The sequence below is a fragment of the Salvelinus alpinus genome, chromosome 4 (assembly GCF_045679555.1).
Source record: "Salvelinus alpinus chromosome 4, SLU_Salpinus.1, whole genome shotgun sequence".
NCBI classification, from domain to species: Eukaryota; Metazoa; Chordata; class Actinopteri; order Salmoniformes; family Salmonidae; genus Salvelinus; species Salvelinus alpinus.
This window is the reverse complement of record NC_092089.1, coordinates 33,049,199-33,074,131: the sequence shown is the minus strand read 5'-3', so window position 1 is coordinate 33,074,131 and position 24,933 is coordinate 33,049,199. Positions and strand designations below refer to the sequence as shown.

The 24,933-nt window shown below is 46.3% G+C and overlaps 1 protein-coding gene across 2 annotated transcripts in view; it reads right to left on the bottom strand.

Annotated features, from left to right (window-relative positions):
- The window catches only part of ephb6 (eph receptor B6), a 100,939-nt gene that overhangs the window by 74,580 nt on the left and 1,426 nt on the right, over positions 1-24,933 (bottom strand). Inside the window, exons 2-3 of one of the 2 annotated variants that reach the window (XM_071395087.1) lie at positions 23,574-23,640; positions 7,254-7,318 (exon numbers count right to left, since the gene is read on the bottom strand). In XM_071395087.1, the coding sequence (XP_071251188.1) occupies positions 7,254-7,316 (63 nt within the window). In that variant the 5' untranslated portion in view covers positions 7,317-7,318; positions 23,574-23,640. The remainder of the gene's footprint in view (positions 1-7,253; positions 7,319-23,573; positions 23,641-24,933) is intronic. The other variant, XM_071395086.1, reaches the window with a different exon arrangement.

The window sequence follows — 24,933 nt, the reverse complement described above, 5'->3', positions numbered from 1 at the left end:
CAAATCTTAGAATCAACTATTAAAGACTACCAGAACCCACTGGATTCTCCAATTACCTTGAATGAGCTACAGGACAAAATAAAAACCCTCCAACCCAAAAAGGCATGTGGTGTTGATGGTATCTGTAACGTCCTGACCAGAGTTATTATGTGTTTTGCTTGTTTAGTGTTGGTCAGGACGTGAGCTGGGTGGGAATTCTATGTTGTGTGTCTAGTTTGTCTGTTTCTATGTCCAGCCTAATATGGTTCTCAATCAGAGGCAGATGGTAATCGTTGTCCCTGATTGAGAATCATATATAGGATATAGGATTTTGTGGGTGTATGTTTCCTGTCTCTGTGATTGTCTGCACCAGATAGGTCTGTCTCGGTTTTTGCACATTTGTTATTTTGTATTGTTGTTTGTAGTGTTTCACTTGTTCTTTATTAAACATGTTTAACACTAGCCGCACTGCACTTTGGTCCTCTCCTTCACCCCTGGAAGAAAACCGTTACAGAAACACCCACCAAACCCGGACCAAGCAGCGTGGCAACGGGCAGCGACAGCAGCAGAGACAGACAGAGGAATGGACATGGGAAGATGTCTTAAACGGCAAGGGTTGCTACACATGGGAGGAGATCCTGGCTGGAAAGGATCGCCTCCCATGGGAACAGCTGGAGGCAGCGAGGAGAGCAGAGGCAACCGGAGAGAGGAACCGGAGGTATGAGGGTACGCGACTAGCACGGAAGCCCGAGAGGCTCACCCAAAAATTTCTTGGGGGGGGGGGCTAAAGGGGAGTGTGGCGAAGCCGGGTTGGATACCTGAGCCAACTTCCCGGGCTTACCGTGGAGTGAGAGGGCGTCGTACTGGTCAGACACCGTGTTATGCGGTGGAGCGCACGGTGTCCCCAGTACGCGTGCTTAGCCCAGTGCGGGCTATTCCACCTTGCCGCACTGGTAGGGCTAGGTTGGGCATCGAGCCGGGTGCCATGAAGCCGGCCCAACATATCTGGCCTCCAGTACGTCTCCTCGGGCCGGCGTACATGGCACCAGCCTTACAGGTGGTGTCCCCGGTTCGCCTGCATAGCCCAGTGTGGGCTATTCCACCTCGCCGCACTGGCAGGGCTACGGGGACCATTCAACCTGGTAAGGTTGGGGAGGCTCGGTGCTCAAGAGCGCGTGTCCTCCTTCACGGTCCGGTATATCCGGCGCCACCTTCCCGCCCCAGCCCAGTACCACCGGTGCCTACACCACGCACCAGGCTTCCAGTGCATCTCCAGAGCCCTGTTCCTCCTCCACGCACTCTCCCTATGGTGCGTGTCTCCAGCCCAGTGCCTCCAGTTCCGGCACCACGCACCAAGACTCCTGTGCGTCTCCAGAGCCCTGTACGCACTGTTCCTTCTCCCCGCACTCGCCCTGAGGTGCGTGCCCTCAGCCCGGTACCTCCAGTTCCGGCACCACGCATCAGGCCTATAGTGCATCTCAGCCGGCCAGAGTCTGCCGTCTGCCCAGCGGTGCCTGAACTGCCCGTCTGCCCAGCGGCGCCTGAACTGCCCGTCTGCCCAACGCCGTCTGAACTGTCCGTCTGCCCAACGCCGTCTGAGCTGGCCGTCTGCCAAGCGCCATCGGAGCCATCCGTCTCCCCAGCACCATCTGAGCCATCCGTCTCCCCAGCGCCATCTGAGCCATCCGTCTCCCCAGCGCCGTCTGAGCCATCCGTCTCCCCAGCGCCGTCTGAGCCATCCGTCTCCCCAGCACCGTCTGAGCCATCCGTCTGTCCCGAGCCGTCAGAGCCGCCCGTCTGTCCCGAGCCGTCAGAGCCGTTCGTCAGTCAGGAGCCGCTAGAGCCATTCGTCAGTCAGGATCTGCCAGGGCCGCCAACAAGACAGGATCTGCCAGAGCCGCCAACCAGACAGGATCTGCCAGAGCCGCCAACCAGACAGGATCTGCCAGAGCCGCCAACCAGACAGGATCTGCCGGAGCCGTCAGCCAGCCATGAGCGTCCAGAGCCGTCAGCCAGCCATGAGCTGCCCTACAGTCATGAGCTGCCCTCCAGTCATGAGCTGCCCTCCAGTCATGAGCTGCCCTCCAGTCATGAGCTGCCCTCCAGTCATGAGCTGCCCTCCAGTCATGAGCTGCCCTCCAGTCATGAGCTGCCCTCCAGTCATGAGCTGCCCTCCAGTCATGAGCTGCCCTCCAGTCATGAGCTGCCCTCCAGTCATGAGCTGCCCCTCTGTCCGGAGTTGCCCCTCTGTCCGGAGTTGCCCCTCTGTCCGGAGCTACCTCTCTGTCCTGAGCTACCTCTCTGTCCTGAGCTACCTCCAAAATCATGTGGGGGCCTTGGGGAGGATTCTTAGGCCAAGGTCGTGGGCGAGGGTCGCCACTCAAAGGACGCTAAGGAGGGGGACAAAGACAGTGGTGGAGTGGTGTCCTCGTCCACCGCCGGAGCCGCCACCGCGGACAGATGCCCACCCAGACCCTCCTCTTGAGTTGTAGGGGTGCGTTCGGAGTCCGCACCTCAGGAGGGGGGTACTGTAACGTCCTGACCAGAGTTATTATGTGTTTTGCTTGTTTAGTGTTGGTCAGGACGTGAGCTGGGTGGGAATTCTATGTTGTGTGTCTAGTTTGTCTGTTTCTATGTCCAGCCTAATATGGTTCTCAATCAGAGGCAGATGGTAATCGTTGTCCCTGATTGAGAATCATATATAGGAGGCTTGTTTTGTGTTGGGATTTTGTGGGTGTTTGTTTCCTGTCTCTGTGATTGTCTGCACCAGATAGGTCTGTCTCGGTTTTTGCACATTTGTTATTTTGTATTGTTGTTTGTAGTGTTTCACTTGTTCTTTATTAAACATGTTTAACACTAGCCGCGCTGCACTTTGGTCCTCTCCTTCACCCCTGGAAGAAAACCGTTACAGTATCCTTAATGAAATGATCAAATATACAGACAACAAATTCCGATTGGCTATACTAAAACTCTTTATCATCATCCTTAGCTCTGGCATCTTCCCCAATACTTGGAACCAAGGACTGACCACCCCAATCCACAAAAGTGGAGACAAATTTGACCCCAATAACTACCGTGGGATATGCGTCAACAGCAACCTTGGGAAAATCCTCTGCATTATCATTAACAGCAGACTCGTACATTTCCTCAATGAAAACAATGTACTGAGCAAATGTCAAATTTGGCCGTGGTGTGAGACAGGGATGTGAGACAGGGATGCAGCTTAAGCCCCACCCTCTTCAACATATATATCAACGAATTGGCTCGGGCACTAGAAAAGTCTGCAGCACCCGGCCTCACCCTACTAGAATCTGAAGTCAAATGTCTATTGTTTGCCGATGATCTGGAGGACCTACAGCAGCACCTAGATATTCTGCACAGATTCTGCCAGACCTGGGCCCTGACAGTAAATCTCAGTAGACCAAAATAATGGTGTTCCAAAAAAGGTCCAGTCGCCAGGACCACAAATACAAATTCCATCTCGACACCATTGCTCTAGAGCACACAAACTATACATATCTTGGCCTAAACATCAGCGCCACAGGTAACTTCCACATAGCTGTGAACGATCTGAGAGACAAGGCAAGAAGGGCATTCTATGCCATCAAAAGGAACATAAAATTCAGCAAATTAGGATATGGCTAAAAATACTTGAATTAGTCATAGAGCCCATTGCCCTTTATGGTTGTGAGGTCTGGGGTCCGCTCACCAACCAAGATTTCTCAAAATGGGACAAACACCAAATTGAGAATCTGCATGCAGAATTCTGCAAAAATATCCTCCGTGTACAATGTAGAACACCAAATAATGCATGCATAACCTTCCATAACAAAGCCATCACCTACAGAGAGATGAACCTGGAGAAGAGTCCCCTAAGCAAGCTGGTCCTGGGGCTCTGTTCACAAACACATAAAGACCTCACAGAGCCTCAGGACAACAGCACAAGTAGACCCAATCAAATCATGAGAAAACAAAAAGATAATTACTTGACACATTGGAAAGAATTAACAAAAAAACTGAGCAAACTATAATGCTATTTGGCCCTAAACAGAGAGTACACAGTGGCAGAATACCTGACCCCTGTGACTGACCCAAACTTAAGGACTCAGTGTACAGACTCAGTGAGCATAGCCTTGCTATTGAGAAAGGCCGCCGTAGGCAGACATGGCTCTCAAGAGAAGACAGGCTATGTGCACACTGCCCACAAAATGAGGTGGAAACTGAGCTGCACTTCCTAACCTCCTGCCCAATGTATGACCATATTAGAGACACATATTTCCCTCAGATTACACAGATCCACAAAGAATTGGAAAACAAACCCAATTTTGATAAACTCCCATATCTACTGGGTGAAATTCCACAGAGTGCCATCACAGCAGCAAGATTTGTGACCTGTTGCCACAAGAAAAGGGCAACCAGTGAAGAACAAACACCATTGTAAATACAACCCATATTTATGCTTCTTTATTTTCCCTTGTGTACTTTAACCATTTGTACATCATTACAACACTGTATATAAACATAATATGACATTTGTAATGTCTTTATTCTTTTGACACTTCTGTATGTGTAATGTTTACTGTTCATTTTTATTGTTTATTTCACTTTTGTATATTATCTAACTCACTTGCTTTGGCAATGTTTCCCATGCCAATAAAGCCCCTTGAATTGAATTGACAGAAGGAGAGAGACATTAAGGGAGAGAGAGAGGGAGCGAGACTGTGTGTGTGCATGCGTGTGACAGATTGTGTTTGTGTGAGAGAGAGAAGGAGAGAGAGAGAAGGAGAGAGAGAGAGAAGGAGAGAGAGAGAGAAGGAGAGAGCGAGAGGTACTGTAGGTAAAAGTCATGGTAGGGGATAGAGTGGAGACTCTCAGCCAGGCATACAGGATGAGTGTGAGTGAATGAGCACAGGTCTAAATGTGTGACATCGCGTGTGTGCTGTGCCACCGTACGGCCATGAATAAATACTGACACCCGCCTGCTTGCATTTGTTTTCTATGTTTTTTCCCCTTCCTTTTATCCCATTCCCCCTCTTTCTCGCTCCATCTCATGATTGGAAAAAAGTAAACAGATTGGGGAGAGGGGGGTGGAGGAGAGAGACAAGTCATTTGTGATTTAATCTGAACCGAACTCCCAGAAAAACACAAAATCTCCACAGTGACAGAGGACAGGGAGGGGCAAGGCCTCTGCACAGTGAAGGGCACAGAGAGAGAGAGAGGAAGGAGGGAGGGAGGAGAGAGGGAGAAGGGATGGGGGATGGAGAGGAGAGAGAGGAGTGGAGGAGGGATGGAGGGATGGAGAGGAGATAGAGGAGTGGAAGAGGGAAGGACGGATGGAGAGGAGAGAGAGGAGTGGAGGAGGGATAGAGGGATGGAGAGGAGATAGAGGAGTGGAAGAGGGAAGGACGGATGGAGAGGAGAGAGAGGAGTGGAGGAGGAATAGAGGGATGGAGAGGAGAGAGAGGAGTGGAGGAGGGATGGAGGGATGGAGAGGAGAGAGAGGAGTGGAGGAGGGATAGAGGGATGGAGAGGAGAGAGAGGAGTGGAGGAGGGATGGAGGGATGGAGAGGAGAGAGAGGAGTGGAGGAGGGATGGAGGGATGGAGAGGAGAGAGAGGAGTGGAGGAGGGATGGAGAGGAGAGAGAGGAGTGGAGGAGGGATGGAGGGATGGAGAGGAGAGAGAGGAGTGGAGGAGGGATGGAGGGATGGAGAGGAGAGAGAGGAGTGGAGGAGGGATGGAGAGGAGAGAGAGGAGTGGAGGAGGGATGGAGGGATGGAGAGGAGATAGAGGAGTGGAAGAGGGAAGGACGGATGGAGAGGAGAGAGAGGAGTGGAGGAGGGATAGAGGGATGGAGAGGAGAGAGAGGAGTGGAGGAGGGATGGAGGGATGGAGAGGAGAGAGAGGAGGAGTGGAGGGATGGAGGGATGGAGGGATGGAGAGGAGAGAGAGGAGTGGAGGAGGGATGGAGGGATGGAGAGGAGAGAGAGGAGTGGAGGAGGGATGGAGGGATGGAGAGGAGAGAGAGGAGTGGAGGAGGGATGGAGAGGAGAGAGAGGAGTGGAGGAGGGATGGAGGGATGGAGAGGAGAGAGAGGAGTGGAGGAGGGATGGAGGGATGGAGAGGAGAGAGAGGAGTGGAGGAGGGATGGAGAGGAGAGAGAGGAGTGGAGGAGGGATGGAGGGATGGAGAGGAGAGAGAGGAGTGGAGGAGGGATGGAGGGATGGAGAGGAGAGAGAGGAGTGGAGGAGGGATTGAGGGATGGAGAGGAGAGAGAGGAGTGGAGGAGGGATGGAGAGGAGAGAGGAGTGGAGGAGGGATGGAGGGATGGAGAGGAGAGAGAGGAGTGGAGGAGGGATGGCGGGATGGAGAGAAGAGAGAGGAGTGGAGGAGGGATGGAGGGATGGAGAGGAGAGAGAGGAGTGGAGGAGGGATGGAGAGAGGCAGAGGAGAGACAGGACAGGGAGGAGCAGGGACACTGGAGGGCAGAGGAAGACAGAGAGAGGGGGAGGCAGTGAAGGGAAGAGAAAGAGGGAGAGAGAGAAAGAGGGGAGGAGGAGGAACAAGACGAAGGGAGGAAAAATATATAGAGTATCCACAGGCCCTCAAGACAAAGAGAAGGAATTATGAAAAGAGAAGGGGAGGAAATGGTTAACTGAAAACTCTCTCCCTCTCTCTCCTCTCTTGCTCTCTCCCTCTTTGTCTGCTTCTCTTAGCTTAGTGCCCCAGGTCCAATCACCATATCTCCATCTCAGAACCACTTCTCATCTCTGTGGCTCTATAAAAAACCCACCCATGCAAACGCAAAGCTTCCTCACAGCAATCAGCGTCATCATACTCAGCTGGCTCTAATATACACCAGGCCTGGACTGTACAGTATTCATACAAGCTCAAAGCTCACAGTGTGAGTTTGGAACATATTTCATAACACCAGGATGGATACAAGAGTACATGATGCAGCTGTATACAGTAGATTGAAATGTAACATAATAGGACATTTACAGTCACTACATTACCATAATCATTTGTTTTGGATACTGCTTCAGTGAGTATGGTAATGATGAAGATGATGATGATGATAATAATGATGTACGCCCAGCATTGAGCACATTGTGTGTGTATGTGTGTGTGTGTGTGTGTGTGTGTGTGTGTGTGTGTGTGTGTGTGTGTGTGTGTGTGTGTGTGTGTGTGTGTGTGTGTGTGTGTGTGTGTGTGTGTGTGTGTGTGTGTGTGTGTTTGTGTGTGTGATTTGCCCAGTGATTTGTCCTCTGCTTACCCCAGTGTCAGGATAGGTGGTCCAGCCAAGCTCCGAGGTAGACTCTGTTGTGTCCAGCAGCATCACTGAGAGAGAGAGAGAGAGAGAGAGAGAGAGAGAGAGAGAGAGAGAGAGAGAGAGAGAGAGAGAGAGAGAGAGAGAGAGAGAGAGAGAGAGAGAGAGAGAGAGAGAGAGAGAGAGAGAGAGAGAGAGGGAGGGAGGGAGGGAGGGAGGGAGGGAGGGAGGGAGGGAGGGAGGGAGGGAGGGAGGGAGGGAGGGAGGGAGGGAGGGAGACGGACAGAGACATAGAGAGAGAGAGGGGGGGGGGGGAGAGAGAGAGAGAGAGAGAGAGAGAGAGAGAGAGAGAGAGAGAGAGAGAGAGAGAGAGAGAGAGAGAGAGAGAGAGAGAGAGAGAGAGAGAGAGAGAGAGAGAGAGGAAGAGAGAGAGAGAGGGGAGAGAGAGAGAGAGATGGAGAGAGAGCGAGAGAGACAGTTAGAGAGAGAGAGAGAGAGAGAGAGAGAGACAGAGAGAGAGAGAGAGAGAGAGACAGAGAGAGAGAGAGGGGGGGGGGGGTAGAGAGAGAGAGGGGGAGAGGGGGGATAGAAAGGGGGGGGGCAAATTATATTGTTATAAAAGTGACAACCACAGCATTTATTTATCATGTGAGGAAATGGTTGGTGAACCACTCCACTAGTACATAATGGTTGGTGAACCACTCCACTAGTACATAATGGTTGGTGAACCACTCCACTAGTACATAATGGTTGGTGAACCACTCCACTAGTACATAATGGTTGGTGAACCACTCCACTAGTACATAATGGTTGGTGAACCACTCCACTAGTACATAATGGTTGGTGAACCACTCCACTAGTACATAATGGTTGGTGAACCACTCCACTAGTACATAATGGTTGGTGAACCACTCCACTAGTACATAATGGTTGGTGAACCACTCCACTAGTACATAATGGTTGGTGAACCACTCCACTAGTACATAATGGTTGGTGAACCACTCCACTAGTACATAATGGTTGGTGAACCACTCCACTAGTACATAATGGTTGGTGAACCACTCCACTAGTACATAATGGTTGGTGAACCACTCCACCAGTACATAATGGTTGGTGAACCACTCCACTAGTACATAATGGTTGGTGAACCACTCCACTAGTACATAATGGTTGGTGAACCACTCCACTAGTACATAATGGTTGGTGAACCACTCCACTAGTACATAATGGTTGGTGAACCACTCCACTAGTACATAATGGTTGGTGAACCACTCCACTAGTACATAATGGTTGGTGAACCACTCCACTAGTACATAATGGTTGGTGAACCACTCCACTAGTACATAATGGTTGGTGAACCACTCCACTAGTACATAATGGTTGGTGAACCACTCCACTAGTACATAATGGTTGGTGAACCACTCCACTAGTACATAATGGTTGGTGAACCACTCCACTAGTACATAATGGTTGGTGAACCACTCCACTAGTACATAATGGTTGGTGAACCACTCCACTAGTACATAACACCAACAGCATCCGGAGAAGAAGCCTAACTACCAATTATTCCCACGTTTCATGCAGTAACTTTGAGTGCCTGCAACAGCATTCTGTAAGCCCTTGGGTGTCAGCTACTTTAGGATTAGGGAAGCCAACAGTCATTATTTGACATGAGGGAGAGAGACCGAGAGAGAGAGACCCTCAGTCTGCTTCAATCAGTCCTTGTAAAGTTCTTGAAGAGTGAGTGATTGAACAGACGACTAAACAGACAGGTGTTCAGAACACATGCAGTGATGATGGAGGAACACATGACACGTGATTGATGCTGACACCAGCACAGACAGGGTTAACACAGAGCAAACACACTGTCTGCCTCCATCACACACTGCACTGATCAGCTAACCTAATTAGCATGCAGACATACACACAAGCGCGTGCGCTGACACACATGCGTGCATACACACCACTCACACAAACACACACATGAACACACAGAAAGAGAGGGAGAGAGAGAGAGCGACAGAGAGAGAGATGAGAGAGACTGACCCAGGGAAGCAGAGAGCGACAGAGAGAGAGATGAGAGAGACTGACACAGAGAGAGACAGAGAGCGACAGAGAGAGAGATGAGAGAGACTGACATAGAGAGAGAAAAATCCTCTAGAAAAATCCTCAGCCCCTGGTGTTAGTCTCCACAATTGAGAAGTTAAATGCCTACTGTTCGCAGATGACTTATGCCTGCTGTCACCCACAGCACATGGCCTACAGCAGACCCTGGACCTGCTAGAGCAGTACTGCCAGACCTGGGCCCTGGCAGTAAACCCCAAAAATACTAAAATAATGATTTTCCAGAGAAGATCCAGATCTCAGGGAATTAGACCAAAGATCTGAATTGGTACAAAATATATAGAGTACTGTACACACTACAATTACTTAGGTTTAAAAATAAGCTCAACCGGACACCTTAATGAGGCAGTGAATGAACTGAGAGAGAAAGCACGCAGGGCATTCTACGTCATTAAAAGCAAATTCAAATTGAAATACCTATTAAAATTTGGCTAAAACTAATTGAACATGTCATTGAACCAATTGCACTTTATGCCAGCGAGGTGTGGGGTCCACTTGCAAAACAAGATTTCATCAAATGGGGCAAACACCCCATTGAAACCCTGCATGCAGAGTTCTGTAAGATTCTCCTACATGTCCAGAGGAAAACTACAAACAATGCATGCAGGGCAGAATTAGGTCAATATGCACTAATAATAAAAACTCAAAAAAGAGCAATTAAGTTTTGGAAACATCTAAAATACAGTGACCCCCTCTCATATCACTACCAAGCCCTGCAATGCCAAGAGCTGAGCAAAGAAAAGAGTCCCCTCATCCAGCTGGTCCTGGGGCTGAGTTCACTAACCTGTTCTACTAACACACTGAAGCCTCAGGACCAGAACATCCAGTCAATCAGGATAAACCAAATTACAACACAGTCAAAACAAAACTATATTGCTTTTTGGGAAACACAAGCACAAACACAAAGCAAAATGCAGTGCTATCTGGCCCTAAATCGACAGTACACCGTGGCTAAATATTTGACCATGGTTACTGATCAAAACCTTAGAAAAACCTTGACAAAGTACAGGCTCAGTGAGCACAGCCTTGCCATTGAGAAGGGTAGACACAGGAAAACCTGGCTCCCTGTAGAGGAAAGGCTGTGCAACCACTGCACAACAGCAGAACCTGAGACGGAGCGGCATTTCCTGACAAAATGTCAAAAATATAAAACAATTAGAGAGTGTCATTTTCCCAAATTTGAAACCCTTATTCAAGGTTTCAAAGACCTCTCTGATGAGAAGAGGCTACCCGTCCTTTTGGGGGAGGACGCAGAGAGCTGTGGGTTGGCAGCGCACTACATTGCTGCCTGCCATAAGTTGAGGGACAGTGTCTGACAGACCAATCAACCTGCACATGTACTCTACTGTATGTTTATTGTTATTGTTGAATGTATGGTTATTTTGACCCTTGGTTATTGTTGTTACTGTTGTCCCGTTGACAATTTTGATTCTCATTTTTTAAAATATTTTTTAAAATATTGTAAATATTCAAAATAAGCTTTGGCAATATGTACATTTTTACGTCATGCCAATAAAGCGAATTGAATTGAATTGAATTGAAAATTGAGAGAAAACAGAGAGAGATGAGAGAGACCGACACAGACAGAGGCAGAGCGCTGAAGGCTACATCACACAGATACAGAAACCATCCTCTGTTTACAAATGAATCATTTCTGCATTTCAGCCATAACATTTGAATGTATTATCATTTCTAATTAATGTTACAGAGTTTTCTGCATGAGAAGGGAAGATCATTCTGTCTTTTTCTCCAACAGAAATAGAGATAGAGATAAAGTGGGAGCGACTGTCACCTCAATGATGATCAGGGAGATGGAATGTGATCTGAAAAGGTGGTTTGGCTAGACAGATAACACAGTGACCCACGCTAAGGAGATGCTTTTAACTCTCTCTCTCCTTCTCTCTCTCCCCTCTCCCTCTCTCTTTGTCGATCAGTGCTCGACCTTAAAACACAAGAAACTGATATAATTCTTAGCCAGCATCAAATACACTCCATCGACCCCCCACCTCCCTCGCTCTGTCTCTCTCTCTCTCTCTCTCTCTCTCTCTCTCTCTCTCTCTCTCTCTCTCTCTCTCTCTCTCTCTCTCTCTCTCTCTCTCTCTCTCTCTCTCTCTCTCTCTCTCTCTCTCTCTCCCTCTCTCTCTCTCTCTCTCTCTCCCTCTCTCTCTCTCTCTCTCCCTCTCTCTCCCTCTCTCTGTCTCTCTCTCTCTCTCTCCCTCTCTCTGTCTCTCTCTCTCTCTCTCTGTCTCTCTCTGTCTCTGTCTCTGTCGCTCTGTCTCTCTCTGTCTCTGTCTCTCTGTCGCTCTGTCTCTGTCTCTTTGTCACAACACAACTGATTGGCTCAAACGCATTAAGAAGGAATGAAATTCCACAATTTTTAATGAATTTTGTATTTATTTAACCTTTATTTAACCAGGTAGGCTAGTTGGGAACAAGTTCTCATTTACAACTGGGACCTGGCCAAGATAAAGCAAAGCAGTTTGACACATACGACAACACAGAGTTACACATGGAATAAACAAACACAGTCAATAATACAGTAGGGAAAAAATCCATATACAGTGAGTGCAAATGAGGTGAGATAAGGGAGGTAAGGGCAATAAACAGGCCATGGTGGCGAAGTAATTACAATATAGCAATTAAACACTGGAGTGATAGATGTGCAGAAGATGAATGTGCAAGTAGAGATACTGGGGTGCAAAGGAACAAGATAAATAAATAAATACAGTATGAGGATGAGGTAGTTGCATGGGATATATACAGATGGGCTATGTACAGGTGCAGTGATCTGTGAGCTGCTCTGACAGCTGGTGCTTAATGTTAGTGAGGGAGATATGAGTCTCCAGCTTCAGTGATTTTTGCAGTTCGCTCCAGTCATTGGCAGCAGAGAACTGGGAGGAAAGGCGGTCAAAGGAGCAATTGGCTTTGGGGGTGACCAGAGAGATATACCTGCTGGAGCGCGTGCTACGGGTGGGTGCTGCTATGGTGACCAGTAAGCTGAGATAAGGCGGAGCTTTACCTAGCAAGGACTTGTAGATGTCTTGACCTAGCAAGGACTTGACCTGGAGCCAGTGGGTTTGGCGACGAGTATGAAGCGAAGGCAAGCCAACGAGAGCATACAGGTCGCAGTGGTGGGTAGTACATTGGGCTTTAATGACACAACGGATGGCACTGTGATAGACTGCATCCAATTTGTTGAGTAGAGTGTTGGAGGCTATTTTATAGATGACATCGCCAAAGTCGAGGATCGGTAGGATAGTCAGTTTTACGAGGATATGTTTGGCAGCATGAGTGAAGGAGGATTTGTTGCGGAATAGGAAGCCGATTCTAGATTTCATTTTGGATTGGAGATCCTTAATGTGAGTCTGGAAGGAGAGTTTACAGTCTAGCCAGACAACTAGGTATTTGTAGTTGTCCACATATTCTAAGTCAGAACCGTCCAGAGTAGTGATGCTGGACGGGCGGGCAGGTGCGGGCAGCGATCGGTTGACGAGCATGCATTTAGTTTTACTTGCAATTAAGAGCAGTTGGAGGCCACGGAAGGAGAGTTGTATGGCATTGAAGCTCGTCTGGAGGTTAGTTAACACAGTGTCCAATGAAGGGCCAGAAGTATACAGAATGGTGTCGTCTGCGTAGAGGTAGATCAGAGAATCACCAGCAGCAAGAGTGACATCATTGATGTATACAGAGAAGAGAGTCGGCCCGAGAATTGAACCCTGTGGCACCCCCATAGAGACTGCCAGAGGTCCGGACAACAGACCCTCCGATTTGACACACTGAACTCTATCAGAGAAGTAGTTGGTGAACCATGCGAGGTAGTCATTTGAGAAACCAAGGCTGTTGAGTCTGCCGATAAGAATGTGGTGATTGACAGAGTCTAAAGCCTTGGCCAGGTCGATGAAAACGGCTGCACAGTATTGTCTCTTATCGATGGCGGTTATGATATCGTTTAGGACCTTGAGCGTGGCTGAGGTGAACCCATGACCAGCTCTGAAACCAGATTGCATAGCGGAGAAGGTACGGTGGGATTCAAAATGGTTGGTGATCTGTTTGTTAACTTGGCTTTCGAAGACCTTAGAATGGCAGGGTAGATTTAGGTCTGTAGCAGTTTGGGTCTAGAGTGTCTCCCCATTTGAAGAGGGGGATGACCACGGCAGCTTTCCAATCTTTGGGGATCTCAGATGATACGAAAGAGAGGTTGAACAGTAATAGGATTGCAACAATTTCGGCAGATCATTTTAGAAAGTGAGGGTCCAGATTGTCTAGCCCGGCTGATTTGTAGGGGTCCAGATTTTGCAGCTCTTTCAGAACATCAGCTATCTGGATTTGGGTGAAGGAGAAATGGGGGAGGCTTGGGCGAGTTGCTGTGGGGAGTGCAGGGCTGTTGACCGGGGTAGGGGTAGCCAGGTGGAAAGCACGGCCAGCTGGAGAAAAATGTTTATTGAACGTCTCAATTATCATGGATTTATCGGTGGTGACAGTGTTTCCTAGTCTCAGTGCAGTGGACAGCTGGGAGGAGGTGCTCTTATTCTCCATGGACTTTACAGTGTCCCAGAGTTTGTGTTTTTTTTTTTTTTTTTTTTTTTTTTTTTTGAGTTTGTGCTACAGGATGCAAATTTCTGCTTGAAAAAGCTAGCCTTAGCTTACCTAACTGCCTGTGTATATTGGTTCCTAACTTCCCTGAAAAGTTACATATCACGAGGGCTATTCGATGCTAATGCAGTACGCCACAGGATGTTTTTGTGCTGGTCAAGGGCAGTCAGGTCTGGAGTGAACCAAGGGCTATATCTGTTCCTGGTTCCATTTTTTTTTAAATTGGGCATGCTTATTTAAGATGGTGAGGAAGGCACTTTTAAAGAATACGGAGACTGACAGGATGAGGTCAATATCCTTCCAGGATACCTGGGCCAGGTCGATTAGAAAGGCCTGCTCGCTGAAGTCTTTTAGAGAGCATTTGACAGCGATGAGGGGTGGTCGTTTGACTGCAGACCCATTATGGATGAGAAAGTGATCGCTGATATCTTGGTTGAAGGCAGCAGAGGTGTATTTGGAGGACAAGTTGGTTAGGATGATATCTATGAGGGTGCCCGTGTTTACGCATTTGGGGTTGTACCTGGTGGGTTCATTGATACTTTGTGTGAGATTGAGGGCATCAAGCTTAGATTGTAGGATGTCCGGGGTGTTAAGCATGTCCCAGTTTAGGTCACCTAGCAGCAAATTAACAAGGCACACCTGTTAATTGAAATGCATTCCAGGTGACTACCTCATGAAGCTGGTTGAGAGAATGCAAGAGTGTACACAGCTGTCATCAAGGCAAAGGGTGGCTACTTTGAAGAATCTCAAATATAAACTATATTTGGACTTGTTTAACACTTTTGTGTTTACTACATGATTCCCAATGTGTTATTTCATAGTTTTGATGTCTTCACTATTATTCTACAATGTAGAAAATAGTAAAAAATTAAGACAAACCCTTGAATGAGTAGGTGTGTCCAAACCTTTGACTGGTACTGTACATGCAAGCACAAGAAGAATCTACAAGCATGCATGAGCACATACGCACACACACACACACACACACACACACACACACACACACACACACACACACACACACACACACACACACACACACACACACACACACACACACACACACACACACACACACACACACACACACACACACACACACATATTATGGCCTCCTTAGGAATATGGAAACTTTTTTTATCCTGGTAGAACACAACACTAACGGATGTCTCATTTCACATTTAATTAACCCTCTACTTTGGGCCAGATTCATGTATAAATCATAGAAATGTAATATTGATGTCTCTACTATTTAGCTTCTTGTCAGAGACGTGAAGAGCCGGGAATCTGACTGTCCATATCTTACATCTCTTCTCTACGGGACTAAGCCTCACTTCAGCTAAGAGCACGGAAATGTTCTTTTCGGAGAATTGATGTCAATTCTGTTTCTGTCAGCTCTGCAAACTATCCTCCATGATGAAAACCAACCGCTCTATGACAGTTGGCATTCAAATTGGCATTATATTTACAATGGAATATGTGTTTCTTGGAAATTATATTGGAACTAGTGCCAGAATTCAACTATTCTAGCGTGTTGCGTGACAATAAAAGGTTTGCCACTGAAATATTGACTACTCTCCTTTCAATTGCCTTTGTTTTTCAATATCACACAACCCCAGGGGATAATTGTCTTTACAGAGTAGCGCTGAGCTCAGTGTCAATAACACACACTAATGAATGAATCATCTTATGGATGTAATATCCTTATCTGCTGTGTGGTGACTGAGCCCTCTGGCTTGTCTTGCATGATCAGCCTGCTGTCTTTCCCTGACAGTGTCGGTGGTTGAGGTGATATGTGTCTGTAGTCACAATCTGGCCCTGCTAGACGGGAAAGTATACGACTACTTCGTTACAGCAGGTAGCCTAGTGGTTAGAGTGTTGGGCCAATAACCGAAAGGTTGCTAGATTGAATCCCCGAGCTGACAAGGTAAAAATCGTTCTGCCCCTGAACAAGGCAGTTAACCCACTGTTCCTATATCATTGAATATCATTGTAAATAAGCATGTGTTCTTAACTGACTTGCCTAGTTAAATAAAGGTTAAATAAAAAATAATTAAAATCACAAATGGGATTTCAACCACAAACCCTCATCTTTAACGTTAACGTTAACATTACCCCTAAACCATAGATTGAACAAATAGATAATTCTAACATTTACTGTCACTCTAGTTCTCCACAGTATCTGACTTTCAAAAGTCAGGCCACCAACAAACACCCACAACTGCACTGTGAACAGCAGTAGGCTTCCTTTACACTATTACTGCTTCCTCCAGTCCCCATTCTAGAGGGAAGACACTCAAAGTTCGTCCCTGACAGATGAGAAATCTGCTGAGTCTGCAATCTGGGCCTGAGTGGTGTGTTAATGCAGTGGTCTGTCTGGTCACTCTTTCACTCGCTCTCTCGCTCTGTGTACCAGTGGATCTATCTATCCCACTTTCATTATTCTCTCTCCTTTATACCTCTGTCTTTTCTCCCCCTTTCCTTCCATCTGTCCCCGTGTCCATCTCATCCTCTCCTCCTCTACGTGAGTCTATTATTCATCTGTAAAGTGACAGTGGGCAGGCTTCTCCGTACCTCAAATAAGGAGATACATGCTGTTTCATTATTGATGCCAGAGCCACTGTTTGTTTGGTAAGGGCTGTGACACCGCAGAGAGAGAGAATGGAAAAAAGGAAGGCTGGTGGACGGACAGAAGAGGGACAGAGAGAGAGGGAGAAAACGAGAGGCGAAGGGACACAGGAGACAGAATGAAAGAAAGACAGAGACAGACACAGTACAGTATGTGTTTATCTCCTGTTTTTGGGGAAGACAGACAGACACAGTACAGTATGTGTTTATCTCCTGTCTTTGGGGAAGACAGACAGACACAGTACAGTATGTGTTTATCTCCTGTCTTTGGGGAAGACAGACAGACACAGTACAGTATGTGTTTATCTCCTGTCTTTGGGGAAGACAGACATACACAGTACAGTATGTGTTTATCTCCTGTCTTTGGGGAAGACAAACACAGTACAGTTTGTGTTTATCTCCTGTCTTTGGGGAAGACAGACAGACACAGTACAGTATGTGTTTATCTCCTGTCTTTGGGGAAGACAGACACAGTACAGTATGTGTTTATCTCCTGTCTTTGGGGAAGACAGACAGACACAGTACAGTATGTGTTTATATCCTGTCTTTGGGGAAGACAGACAGACACAGTACAGTATGTGTTTATCTCCTGTCTTTGGGGAAGACAGACAGACACAGTACAGTATGTGTTTATCTCCTGTCTTTGGGGAAGACAGACAGACACAGTACAGTATGTGTTTATCTCCTGTCTTTGGGGAAGACAGACAGACACAGTACAGTTTGTGTTTATCTCCTGTCTTTGGGGAAGACAGACAGACACAGTACAGTATGTGTTTATCTCCTGTCTTTGGGGAAGACAGACACGGTACAGTATGTGTTTATCTCCTGTTTTTGGGGAAGACAGACAGACACAGTACAGTTTGTGTTTATCTCCTGTTTTTGGGGAAGACAGACAGACACAGTACAGTATGTGTTTATCTCCTGTCTTTGGGGAAGACAGACAGACACAGTACAGTTTGTGTTTATCTCCTGTCTTTGGGGAAGACAGACAGACACAGTACAGTATGTGTTTATCTCCTGTCTTTGGGGAAGACAGACACGGTACAGTATGTGTTTATCTCCTGTCTTTGGGGAAGACAGACACAGTACAGTATGTGTTTATCTCCTGTCTTTGGGGAAGACAGACAGACACAGTACAGTATGTGTTTATCTCCTGTTTTTGGGGAAGACAGACACAGTACAGTATGTGTTTATCTCCTGTCTTTGGGGAAGACAGACAGACACAGTACAGTATGTGTTTATCTCCTGTCTTTGGGGAAGACAGACAGACACAGTACAGTATGTGTTTATCTCCTGTCTTTGGGGAAGACAGACACAGTACAGTATGTGTTTATCTCCTGTCTTTGGGGAAGACAGACACAGTACAGTATGTGTTTATCTCCTGTCTTTGGGGAAGACAGACAGACACAGTACAGTATGTGTTTATCTCCTGTCTTTGGGGAAGACAGACAGACACAGTACAGTATGTTTATCTCCTGTCTTTGGGAAAGACAGACAGACACAGTACAGTATGTGTTTATCTCCTGTCTTTGGGGAAGACAGACAGACACAGTACAGTATGTTTATCTCCTGTCTTTGGGAAAGACAGACAGACACAGTACAGTATGTGTTTATCTCCTGTCTTTGGGGAAGACAGACACAGTACAGTATGTGTTTATCTCCTGTCTTTGGGGAAGACAGACACAGTACAGTATGTGTTTATCTCCTGTCTTTGGGGAAGACAGACAGACACAGTACAGTATGTGTTTATCTCCTGTCTTTGGGGAAGACAGACAGACACAGTACAGTATGTGTTTATCTCCTGTCTTTGGGAAAGACAGACAGACACAATACAGTATGTGTTTATCTCCTGTCTTTGGGGAAGACAGACACAGTACAGTATGTGTTTATCTCCTGTCTTTGGGGAAGACAGACAGACACAGTACAGTATGTTTATCTCCTGTCTTTGGGGAAGACAGACAGACACAGTACAGTATGTTTATCTCCTGTCTTTGGGAAAGACAGACAGACACAGTACAGTATGTGTTTATCTCCTGTCTTTGGGGAAGACAGACACAGTACAGTATGTGTTTATCTCCTGTCTTTGGGGAAGACAGACACAGTACAGTATGTGTTTATCTCCTGTCTTTGGGGAAGACAGACAGACACAGTACAGTATGTGTTTATCTCCTGTCTTTGGGGAAGACAGACACAGTACAGTATGTGTTTATCTCCTGTCTTTGGGGAAGACAGACAGACACAGTACAGTATGTGTTTATCTCCTGTCTTTGGGGAAGACAGACAGACACAGTACAGTATGTGTTTATCTCCTGTCTTTGGGAAAGACAGACAGACACAATACAGTATGTGTTTATCTCCTGTTTTTGGGGAAGACAGACAGACACAGTACAGTATGTGTTTATCTCCTGTCTTTGGGGAAGACAGACAGACACAGTACAGTATGTGTTTATCTCCTGTCTTTGGGGAAGACAGACATACACAGTACAGTATGTGTTTATCTCCTGTCTTTGGGGAAGACAGACAGACACAGTACAGTATGTGTTTATCTCCTGTCTTTGGGGAAGACAGACAGACACAGTACAGTATGTGTTTATCTCCTGTCTTTGGGAAAGACAGACACAGGTAGAGAGAGAGAACTAAAGTGTTGTTCTCCCCTTCTCTAATCCTTACATCTCTCTCTTCCTTTCTCTCTCTCTTGTGGTGTTAATATGCACTCCACTCTCTGCTGGAGTGTAAAGGTGACTCGCATTAGTTTCTGTCCCACTGTCACTGGTGTGTTCACTTTAGTTGAGTGGCCTTGCCTGCTCTCTCTCTCTTTTTCCATCCCTCCATCCCCCTTCCTTTCTATGTAGCTACAGTTGTTAATGCAGACACTGCCACCCACTGTGAGTAGTGTCTAGTACTGTACATATTAGTCATATCTAAAAGGAGACGTAGGCTGCCTTGACACTTTCCAGGCAGTAGAGTCAGTTAGCACTCTACCAACCTCTTCCCTGTTAATATTGATGGAGAACAAAGGTGTGTGTGTCATGCTTTAGCACCTCTCTGCGATGGGCCCAAACACACCTACAAAACACACACAGTCACACACACTGAAGGTGAGGCACACAAACATGGTTTAGCACCTCTCTGTGATGGGCCCAAACACACCTACAAAACACACACACACTGAAGGTAAGGCACACAAACATTGTGGCACAGACACTCCAACATACACACTTATAGACAAACACAGAAACACTCCATTCATCCATCCATCTCCACCCTATCTCTTAATACGCTCCAGACGCTGCATCCATCCACAGACAGTCAGTCAAGGACAGATTCTACTACCCTCCATCATTACATACAACCACAGAGAGAGAGAGACACAGGGAAAGAGTGGCGGGAAGGATGGAGGGAGGGAGGGAGAGGAGGAATGAGGAAAAGGGGGGATTAACACAATTCCAGAAATAAGCTCACGCACGTCAAAGGGAGTTATCAAAACTTCACTGTTGGTTACAAAGAGGACAAGTGCTGATGGAGGGAGCAGCGGTTAACCCATCACACCCCACGCCTTGTTACAGTCTGCATAGCTTAACCTAGCAATGAAGCAAGAAGTAAGTCACTGAACAGGCACCAGCAAGATACAGGAAGAAAGACAGTTGCATTTTGGTGAAGATATGAGCAAGTTATTTCCCCCTGCTAATACCCTGTCTTTTTTTACTGCCTCTCTATATCTCTTCTCTGACATTTTGTGCATTACCTTCCCATGATGCTCTAAAAGCTACCTCTCATTTGGCACACTATTGGGCAACTCCATTAACCATGTTTTCCTTTTTGGCAGAAATGTAGCAGTAGTCCTATCCCTAAACCACTCAGTAATGAATGAACTGTTATTTTGCCGTTCTGTGGCCCTGTCTCTCTTTCCAGTTTCAGACTAATATTATTGGGCTATTTGGCACGTTATCCAGCTAGCTTGATTTCAGGGCTAACTTCATTCACCATTTGTTCTTCCTCTTACTCAAAAAGCAGGCCTAGGCCTAACCATTCCATTAACAAACTGTTACTCTCCCTCTCTCACCCTTTCTCTCCCCTTTCTGCCACAATCGTGTTTGGTTCATTATGAGGCTATCTTGGTAGAGGCCTAATTTGGGCGGCAGGTAGCCTCGAGGTTGAGCGTTGGGCCGGTAACCGAAAGGTTGCTGCTTTGAATACCGGAGCCGACAAGTTGAAAAAAGAAGGTCTGGCTGTGGTCTTGAGCAAGGCATTTAACCCTAATTGCTCCAGGGGCGCTATTCAATGGTGACCCTGGCTGTGACCCCACTCCCCACGGGTGTCTCAGGGGGAGTTGGATATGGTGACCCTGGCCGTGACCCCACTCCCTGCGGGTGTCTCAGGGGGAGTTGGATATGGTGACCCTGGCCGTGACTACACTCCCTGCGGGTGTCTCAGGGGGAGTTGGGATATGAAGAAACACATTTCCATTACACACATGTGTGTAACAGGACAAATATAAGCAACCCCAAATTATTATTATTATTCAGTTTAAAAAATGTTGTTCTCCTCGACAGATAAGTTAACTCTTCTGTGCCAGACAGTGAGTGGTCTTTGGTCTCTGTCGCCTCGGGGTTCATGGCTCTTGAATCACAGAAGTGACGCATGACTCAGCCATGGATAAACCAGACACGACCACGGAGATAATCCTCACATCACGCAAGGGGAGACAGGGGAAATAAGCCTGAGAATAAATGTGAGAAAAATATACAATGTAAGCCCCCCCCCAAAAAAATGTCTCAACAAAAACAAAGCCCTGGCTCACCTAGGGGTCGTAGTGTTGTTGTGTCATTGTAGGGTCCTCCTCTCGCCTCACACGAAGCCATTTCAATCACCATATGCGCACGCATGCAGGCGGCCAGGCCTCAAGGACATAGCAAGCTTTTAGTGGGAGAGCTGCTCTTTTAAAGCGGTTCCACGGTCCCAAGACTCCCGCTGAGAGACTCGCGCTCCGTTTTAACACATTTTATTTTATTTCTTATGCCCTGAAAGAACAGCTTATCACACCAGAGATAAGGCCAATTATCTGCTCAATTAATGCCAGAACCTGTTACCAGCACTGGGCCAAATGACCTCAGATTCGGATTCAGAACACTTGAATGTCCTCAGAGAGGCAATTCATTTTCCAGCAGTCATAGAACTTATCACATATAAAAAATGTCAATGAAAAAACAACCACAAATAGCAAAGGATATTTCCAAGACAGTATGCAGGGTAAATTAATTTCATAGTCATAGCGCAAGTGCTAAGTGTAATTAGACCAACATTTTGTTAAATTGCAGAATTGCATTCGGAATAAAAGAGTACTTGGCCATATTTAATTTATTTAAAAAAAAAATGTTTTGGGCCAATAACCAAAATGTTGCTGGTTCAAATCCCTGAGCCGACTAGGTGAATAAAAAAACAAACATCTGCTGATGTGCCCTTGAGCAAGGCACGTAACCCTACTTGCTCTGGATAATAGTGTCTGCTAAATTACTAAAATGTAAAAATGTAGTCTGTACCTGTGGCCAGAGGGAAGGGGTGGACTGGGTGGGATGAGTCAACCTCTATTTTATTTGCGTACCGGAGGGCTCTGCCCAGGTAGAGAGATGACAGTTTGCTGTTGCTGCCCCATGATTTTTCCACAAGTCCTGACTATTTTGTACAACCTATTTTTCTGTGCACCTTTGATATTCCCAAACCAGCAGGTCAAGCAGTAGGACAGAATGCTCTCAATGAACGATTTATAAAAGAGAACCATGATGGCGAGATCAACATTCAAAAAGTGCAGGTTCTGGTGAGACTGACAGAATTATTATCTCTATCCCACACAGCTAGATGAGAGGCCCATCTTAGCCTGATAGCCTGTTATAAACAAGAAACAAATGGATATTAGGCCTAGTCTGCTGTTAGGCATGTAACACTAAAGTCTGCTATTTTCAAAGTCAGGCTGAACTGAAAATATGAATCATATCCTATAGATACCGGTCATCGTTATCAGTGCCAATAATGTTATAGCCCTTTCCTGCAGTCAAATGACCAAATCGCACTCTAGTGGCCTCATGGGTGGAATGTTGTTAATATTTTTCATAATTTCATAATGAATCTACATTATAAAAAAAACTGCTGAAAACCCAGTGTTTCTATGTCAAACGGTTTTGTCCAGTTTACTGTGATGTATATAAAGTGTAATATTGGGATGCAAACTCAAAATTGAATACATTTCAACTCTCTCTATATATATCTGACATGGCACAGGTGTCTTCTTTGTTTTAAGCCCATAACCATGTGTGTGAGGTGTAAACTTTTTGTTTCAAAGTAGATTTGTTAAGACTACCAAGAAAAACTCTGTGTGACCCTGATTTAGCCCACTACCGTAAAAGTTTAGCAAGTTACAGCCTACCAAAACAGAAGAGGGGATATTTTAGAAAATAAACAAATTGGTCATCACTGTCAGTCCATTCAGGCATGTCTTCTAGTGCCTGAGGTGATCAGGTCTGTCTCCTGTTGGTGCATCCCAGTTAGTGTTGAACCCAACACCCTTATTTGATTTATTAACCTTCATTTAACCAGCGGAAACCCATTAAGACCAGGATCGCATTTCCAATGGTGCCCTGAGAACCACAGTTCAAACAACGTGAGCAACACATTTAAGAATGATCACCACAAAATGAGTTACAACATTTCAAATAAGTTACGTTCCATTCAAAAGGACAGTAGAAACAAATACATACAATCAATCAAAACTAGGGCACTTTTCATTGGTCACATTTTTTATCATGAGACCTAAATTCCCCTTCTGGGACCAGATAATGCCGTTTTAGAATGAACTGTAGGTCATCCCAGGACGGAGAGGCATAGTAACTGAAAGCAGTCTTCCCTAACTCAGAGAACACCCGCGGAGACCTGTTGAACAGCTAAACTCAGAGGACAGTGATAGATGGAAAAACACAGACAGGATACCTTAGTAATAACCCAGTTATTAGATGTTCTTCTTCAAAGGACGAACATGTTGCCAACGAGGTGTACGCTACAAAAAAAGGAGTATAAGAGAGATTTATCTCTTTTCTTCATGTTTAATACGCATCAATCGGCACCTTGTCAATCTCTTAGGTGTGTTGTGATCTTTGGCTCCTACCTGGCTATAGGAGTGTACACACCAACACCTTTCAGCCACCATAGTGAGCCATGACACACACACACTAACACACACGGAGACATAAAGCGTCAGTTATTCAACCCTAAGCAGTGTAGAGTAGCCTCTGGACAGGGAATACACTGGACAAACACAACACAAGATTCAACAACCACAACTCTCTCAACAACCTTACATACAGACATAGATATACTCATTGGTGCACGCAGAACAAAAAACATGTATTCACACTTGCACACTTGCACACTGACTCACAACACACACAGCCAAGCAAGATAAAAACAGACACCAGATCCCACAGACACTAAACACATGGTCACATACATAGAGACAGTCTGTCAGACAGTCAGACTTTCATTTAATTTCAATTAAATCACAACCTCCCACCACCATCAGTTCTTGGCATAACCAACTGGTTTTATGTCGTTTTTAGATGGAGTTCTGTGCTATCAGCTTAATACAGCATAGAGAAAGAGCCCTGTCAATCATTCAGCACATCAACAGAATCCGTAGGCCAGTGACACAATCTACCCCCCCTCCCCCTCCCCACACACACAAACACAGCACATTTCATCTCAGTAAAGACCATCTGTTACATACGCTGCAGCTCTAATCTGTGGAGCTAGATAGAGCAGTTTCCTCCCCTGCTTTGACACACAGACAGAGCCATCATGAATAACCACTCATACACATCAATCACTGCACATCACCCATCATCGCTCTTCTTTAAAATAGAACAGGAGCTTTCCAGTGCTTTTCAGATGAAATGTATGCAGAGGCCTCTCCAAGAGATGGAGACAGAATGCACAAAGGTGTAATGAGTGTACAGACATACACTAAGTCACACACACATGTACACACCACACAGACAAAGACCTGCGCATGCACACATACACACATATACACACATAAAGGTGCACGCACGCACACACACACGCACATACACACACGCATGCACACACATACACATACATACACATACACATACACACACACACACATACACACACATACACACACACACACACACACACACACACACACACACACACACACACACACACACACACACACACACACACACACACACACACACACACACACACACACACACACACACACACACACACACACACACACACACACACACATACACACACACACACA